The sequence below is a fragment of the Pyrus communis genome, chromosome 5 (assembly GCF_041283825.1).
Source record: "Pyrus communis isolate YQ-2024b chromosome 5, ASM4128382v1, whole genome shotgun sequence".
In the NCBI taxonomy this organism is placed as follows: Eukaryota; Viridiplantae; Streptophyta; class Magnoliopsida; order Rosales; family Rosaceae; genus Pyrus; species Pyrus communis.
In genome coordinates this window covers 2,473,063-2,479,164 of record NC_142569.1, presented here as the reverse complement: position 1 = coordinate 2,479,164, position 6,102 = coordinate 2,473,063, and the positions used below count along the sequence as shown (strand labels likewise).

The following is a 6,102-nucleotide window of genomic DNA, read 5'->3' as shown; positions in this document are numbered from 1 at the left end:
AATACATTATGAAATCTTTCCAATTCCTTCTAATTCCTTAACTTTCTGAAATTCTTTAAAATCAATTTCTAATTTAATACACTTGAAATGTTATAAATTTCTTTAAAATCCTAATTAAATACATCCGAATTTCTAAGGTTTTTAATAAATTATCTTAAAATTCTAATTGAATACACCTTGAATTTCAAAGACTTCTTTAAAATCCTGATTGAATACCTTAGATTCATTAAAATAATTAAAATCCCTTAAAATTTCAATTGAATACATCCCTAAATATGTGGGTTTTGTTTTTTCAATTTTAAAATGAAAAAAGCTTAACATGAAAGAGAGAAACTTATTTACATTTTAACGGTTATGAATAATTATCTGGAGCTGTCATTTTTATTTGGTTTAATTTCAATTCGTGTACGTATTCCCTGTAATTTCTTCTCCTTTTTCTATGAGTGTCTACGGATTTTAAATAAAGAACTGTATGGAGTTGTTTCTCTGAAGTTTTAATTCATGTGACATTTTACTAAGAAAATGAATATTATTTTAAGAAAGGATTGTATAACAAGTAACAACCCATAAAATGTGGTATTATGTGTGAGTGGCCCATATACCCCAATGGCTATGTGACATGATTTCCACGCGTTTCTTTTTCATTGTGCGCGCTTTTCTTTATTTGTTTATTGAGTTTTTTTTTATTCATTTGATCTACCTAGAAGTATCTAGCCAATTTCTCTCTTAAACTATCACAAACAGAAGTCCCCACTCCGGCCCCGTTTACCACATTTCACATAGCATTTCATTAAAAATGTCTCCATTCCGGTCGTTGTATGTTTGTTATTCTTCCTTCGTCAATGTTATTTGTTACTTTTCAAGATATACGTTTGTTATCTTTCCTTTCCCATTGTTATTTGTTACTTGTCAAGAGAATGTGGGTAAACAACTAAACATGCCGGCAGAAATGAACTGTTTTTTTTTTTGGTTTAAAAAAAAAAAAAAAAAAGGACAAGCTGGTTGCAAAGTCACGACAGTTCATCCTTCCGGAGGCCAAGAAGATCTACAGAGGCATTTCAACCTCTCTGGCCACCATTATGTGATTCACCAGCATCAAGAATCGAAACAATAGTTTCATCGCAAGTTTCCAAGAAATGGAGGGAGAGAAAAAATGGAGTTCGTCTGATGTAACAATAGTTTCCAAGCAAATGTATCAGAAATCTGTAATTTCCTTTTAGACTACGTGCGTTTCATCGCAAGTCACAACTAGATGTGAAGCACGTTTTCGGTCTTTCTAATCTTTCAACTATACAATAGTTCCTAAATGTAATCAAACCGTCAAATGCTTGGTTAGGGAAGGAAGAGATTACCGAAGCAAGTCATCGAAAGCCGGAGGAGGGTAAATATCAACCAGTAATAGGACTTGAAACTTGATTAAAGCTCGTTGAAGAGACAGATCATGGCGTCTGCTCCATGTTTGATAATCCCCTCACAAGACGGGAAGCAAAACCGGTAAAACCTAAGCATTGATTAGTCGAGATCCACAAAAATCTGCAACAAGTGCGGAAGGTTGATCAGAATAGAATGAAAACCAAAAGCATTAAGAGTTGCAGTTTAGATGGCACCAACTATTTTAGCACAATTCACAAATGTTTTATCCAAAAGAGACTAACCTCCATATCTGGCAACGGGTCGTATGACTTTTTCTCTCTTATGTTAAACACAGTAATGCCCGTGATCCTCTGAACTCCGAGTTTAGTGGCAATCAGGTTCTGCATTAGAAAACAGCTACTCTAAGAAAATACTCAGACAGATGAAATTATGAAAGGCAAATTGTCTTTACGGTAATAATCTCAATGTTATATTGTTGAAGATGACTGGTTACATTGGTTGCGGGGTTTAGAGAGCATCATCTCCATTGTGATTATCATTTACCAAAGATGTTTAAACTGAATCTATAAGGTGCTGGTCAAATTATTCTCCGTACCAGATTGAAATTTGTGGAACCAAACGCCTCAACCCTCGGCAAAACCTGTTTGTGTATTCAAATTCATAAATTAGTAATATAACAACAAGTGAGATGCTAAATATTTTGAATTTAACAGTATGAGTTCAAATATGTAATCCTTGGTTCCTAATTTATCTTTCATCAAGTAAACTTATGTAATCTAACTGACGGATCACAAAGTTCACAGAGTATACTGGGTCTGTTAAAATATTGAGGTCACTATAAGCAGTCGAAAATGAAAAAAAGTCACCAACAAACCCTATAACAAAGGCTTGGACAAGATATTACTATGATAGCATCTAAAATTGTATATAGAAGCAGACTTTGGGACAGCGTAAAATGACAAATTTTATAAACTTGGGGCATACTTATCAAAATCAAAATCTGAAACCTGATTTAAAGCATTACCACAGTTTGAAGACCATTAATCACAACCACCTTCTCCTCACGTGAATCATCTTGTGATAACCAAACTTCGAAAGGGCCAAGTTCCTCATCTGTCTCATTTGCTAAATTCAAGTGTAGCTGCACGAAGTTTTTACTTGCTCAGTTCCAAATAATTGCATTAGTCAGTGACTTCTATTAACTGAAGAATGACAGAAACAAGACGTATATACAGGGTGAACTGCAAAGTACGAAGTCCAACGGTCACTAAAAACCTCTATTGGTGAATTTACATAGACAATCAAGCTGCAGTAATCTAATGGACAAGGGATATATAAGACACCAAAAATAATGAAAATTACCGAAAAGGGTCTTTCCAACTTGATGGCAGATGGCACCTCCACAACATGCAACTCAACATCCTTTCGTGTTATGGGCTGCAGAAGAGTATATCAAGAATATAAGTTTAATACCAGTTTAAGCTCTAGCATGTTGAACTTACATCTCTCATAATATATGCAAAACATAACAATTAGTAAAGCACTCTAAATTCCCTGCCTAGTCGAAATAAAACTAACAATATTGTAAAAGTTAAAATTGTAAAATCAAACCATATTAATGTTCAAAAATGAACACTCACAGTTCCCATAATTTGCTGTGTTTGTAGGCGACCAGGTTCGCCCAGATTAGTGCGCCATGTTATCTGAAGTTTACCAAGAATATTGCTTCCCTCAACTTTCCCGTGGGTAGAACCATGTGATATTAACTGATAAAGATAGTTATGAATTCCTCCGCCAGATTTGATGAGAATTGGTGGCTTAAATATCTCTCTACCATCAACAAAAAACAAAAGAATATGAACAACAAAAGAAAGAGGAACATCAAGAAAAGATCAAAATTCGACAGAAAACAAACCATATTGTACCTTATTTGAGAATTCTTTTCGGAATGGTGTTCGTCTGATTTTAGGATTTTTGCACTCCAATGCTGAGCAGGCTCAAACTCAACTTGTTCCATAAAAAGATTTGACTTGGTATGATTCTCGATGCAAGCTTCTAAAAGCGTGAGTTCCTGTGATAAAATGCATTTATCATAGGAGGCTAATTTCTTACAGGTTATCAACAAGATCACAGTCTGCAGAGAATATAATTAAATCCTAGTAGAGGAATGCCGTTCAATGAAGCACATGCTGTGGCCTCCGTATAACACATACGAGACACTATGTCTAAGTTTAATCCAGTGTGGTGTATTAATCCATGTTGATGTTTCCGGTGAAAATCATTAATATATATTTAAACACAACAGATATGAAAAAAAGCAATGTAACTTGGATATGTATCCAAAAGATGGAACTTACAAACTTAGAATCAATAATCAAATGAACTTCAACGTACCTTTACAACGAGGACCTGAAAAATCAAAGTCAAATTGTTGGTTTTAGTAGGATTAACTAAATGCGGTTGTTTCACACATGTGAATTGAAATTTTGAATTGCACATGCAAATTCCACGGCATGTGCAAGGAAAATACCTTCGTCCTGACAGAAAGCGGATTGGAAACAATGAATTTGAAGAACTGTGGTAGATATTTACGCTCACCATCACCGTCATAGTACAATGCAGTGCAAACCAACCTAAAGAGATTCCACAACCTTAATATAAACAAACAACAAAATCATAAAACATGAGTTTCGAGGCCTGAGGAAGAGAGCTTACGTGTGAGCTCCGAGTTCCTTGACATCATGTTCAACAATGAAGTCATAACGCCCGCCTGCACGTATGGATTCAACTGGCGAATTCGACGTGTCCAGCAGCACAAGTCTCTGCCCTTCTGTTTGCATTTCCGACTGCAATTAGCAAAATTAACAAAAGATTAAAAATTGCAGTGAATTAATTCAACATCGAATAATTAGGGAATAATGGAAAATAAAGTCCAAGAATTTGAGATTAAAACCTTGATTATAATGTCCTTGACTTCGAAATTGGAGCTGTTATTGATGCTAATATAGCTACAAAATGTCTCCCCTAAATATATTGCTCTGCAATATCACAACTTTATTAACAAATCAAGAAATTAAAATGTGGGTAAGGAGAGAGAGAGAGAGAGAGAGAGAGAGAGAGAGAGAGAGAGAGAGACCCGAAGGCTTGGGGGAGGACGAGGAGGCCAGAGAGGCCAATGGAGTCGGAGGGGTGGTGGAGGAGGAACCGGGTGCGGTAGGTGAGATCCGAGGAGTCAGAGGAGGCGGATGAGGAGGGGTTCAAGGAGTCGTGGACGTCGAGGAGGCGGGGGAGTTGCGCGGCTGCCATCGGGTCGTCGAAAATGTCCTCGCCGACGACGAGATCGGCGGGGTCGAGAAGGAGGGAAATGGGGTCCACCTGGAATGAGGGCTTGCACAGCCTCATCACCCGGAAGGCCAGGGAGTGGGGTCCACCTTGACCGCTGCTCATCGCTGTTTCCTCGTCGTCGTCGATTCGCCGGCGTCCGTCGAGATTAACCGAATTTTCGCGCTTCTGAAATCAGTAACACCTTTTTCAACGGCTTTTGTTGTGTTAACAGTAACTCCTCATCGTTTTAACTTTTTACCACTTCAGAAACTCCGGTAAATAAATATGAAAAATGTATTTTAACGAGACGCGTATGTAAATGTTTACTTTTCTTCGATTAAAAGGTGGAGGTGAGATTTGAACTTGACACTAAATTGTTTCAGTATTGAAAAAGAGAATTATCATTAGATTAAGAACTAGTTAGTAGATTCTGTATAATATATTCAAAAGAAAATTATGTTTAGAGTAAAAGTTAGTTAATAGATGCGTAAGACACATCCGAAATTCACTTTTAAAGTGTTCCAACCTAAAAAACGAACTATCACTAGAATAAGCAATGTTTCTTCAATAGAAGACTACATTAGTAGTTTGAAAAATGAAGGGTGAAGATTTGACTCTAAGATTCACTCTAAGAAATTGAATGGTGAAAATTGTTTTAAAAGTTAGGCTACTTGGTAGGTTAGAATACCAAAGACAAGTCTCTTTGATGCCGAAGGAGTAAGAGGGATTGCTCACCAAGGGAGAATTCCGACAACGAGATTCGAACCAAGTCTTGGTTTAGCGAACAAAATGATCCTTACCAACACAACCAACCCTCGTTAACAAAGCTAAAAGCTAGATGATAAGCGAGCACATCTATGGAGTCTAAACTTCAAATTGTTCAAAAAATTTAAAAGCGAACTATAACTAGACTAAAAGTTGGTTAGTAGACACGTATAACCTACTTCCTAAGTGCCAGACGAAAATAGCAAATTTGGATCTGCATGGATCCGAAGGATCCTCACTTCTTAACCATTAATCGTGCATCGTGTGATTAGAAATCATTTGAATTTTTTTTATTTAAAATTAAATATAAATAGTACCTGACGAAAATCGACCGCACGATGTACGATGAACGACTAGAATGTGGAAATCCTTAGAAACCTTTGTGGATCCGCAGGGGATCCTCTTCCAAAAATAGCTACAAGGAGTTGAATGCCGTACACTTTTCCTCCTTTCACACACTCTGACTTATTTATGTCACTTAATTTTCCACGTAACAAAAACCTTTCTACACACCCTAACACCAACTAATAAGAATTACACAAAATCGTATCAAATGTCTCGATGCTATTAGTTGTGGAAAGGCATTTGTCATTTTAACTAACTAAAATTGCATCAAATTATTCATATGGTTAGATTTTG

At 36.4% G+C, this 6,102-nt stretch overlaps 1 protein-coding gene across 1 annotated transcript; it reads right to left on the bottom strand.

Moving 5' to 3' along the window:
- Positions 1–1,143: 1,143 nt before the first annotated feature.
- Positions 1,144–4,952, bottom strand: LOC137726731 (uncharacterized). The gene is made up of 12 exons (XM_068465687.2): positions 4,511–4,952; positions 4,328–4,412; positions 4,090–4,220; positions 3,905–4,007; positions 3,769–3,783; positions 3,300–3,445; positions 3,015–3,204; positions 2,737–2,811; positions 2,399–2,515; positions 1,970–2,014; positions 1,656–1,754; positions 1,144–1,533 (listed from the first exon to the last, which is right to left on the bottom strand). Exons 1-12 carry the CDS (start codon positions 4,819–4,821, stop codon positions 1,513–1,515), a joined length of 1,338 nt encoding a protein of 445 aa, XP_068321788.2. The 5' UTR covers positions 4,822–4,952; the 3' UTR covers positions 1,144–1,512.
- Between the last annotated feature and the right edge of the window lie 1,150 nt (positions 4,953–6,102).

What these genes read in the sequence shown, in the direction of transcription:
- LOC137726731 (XM_068465687.2), bottom strand. Translation starts at nt 4,821, where the DNA reads ATGAGCAGCGGTCAAGGTGGACCCCACTCCCTGGCCTTCCGGGTGATG. An exon ending in AAGGAACTCGGAGCTCACAC is followed by an intron (nt 4,008 to 4,089) that starts GTAAGCTCTCTT and finishes GAATCTCTTTAG; the next exon opens with GTTGGTTTGCACTGCATTGT. An exon ending in AGTTGGAAAGACCCTTTTCG is followed by an intron (nt 2,516 to 2,736) that starts GTAATTTTCATT and finishes AACTTCGTGCAG; the next exon opens with CTACACTTGAATTTAGCAAA.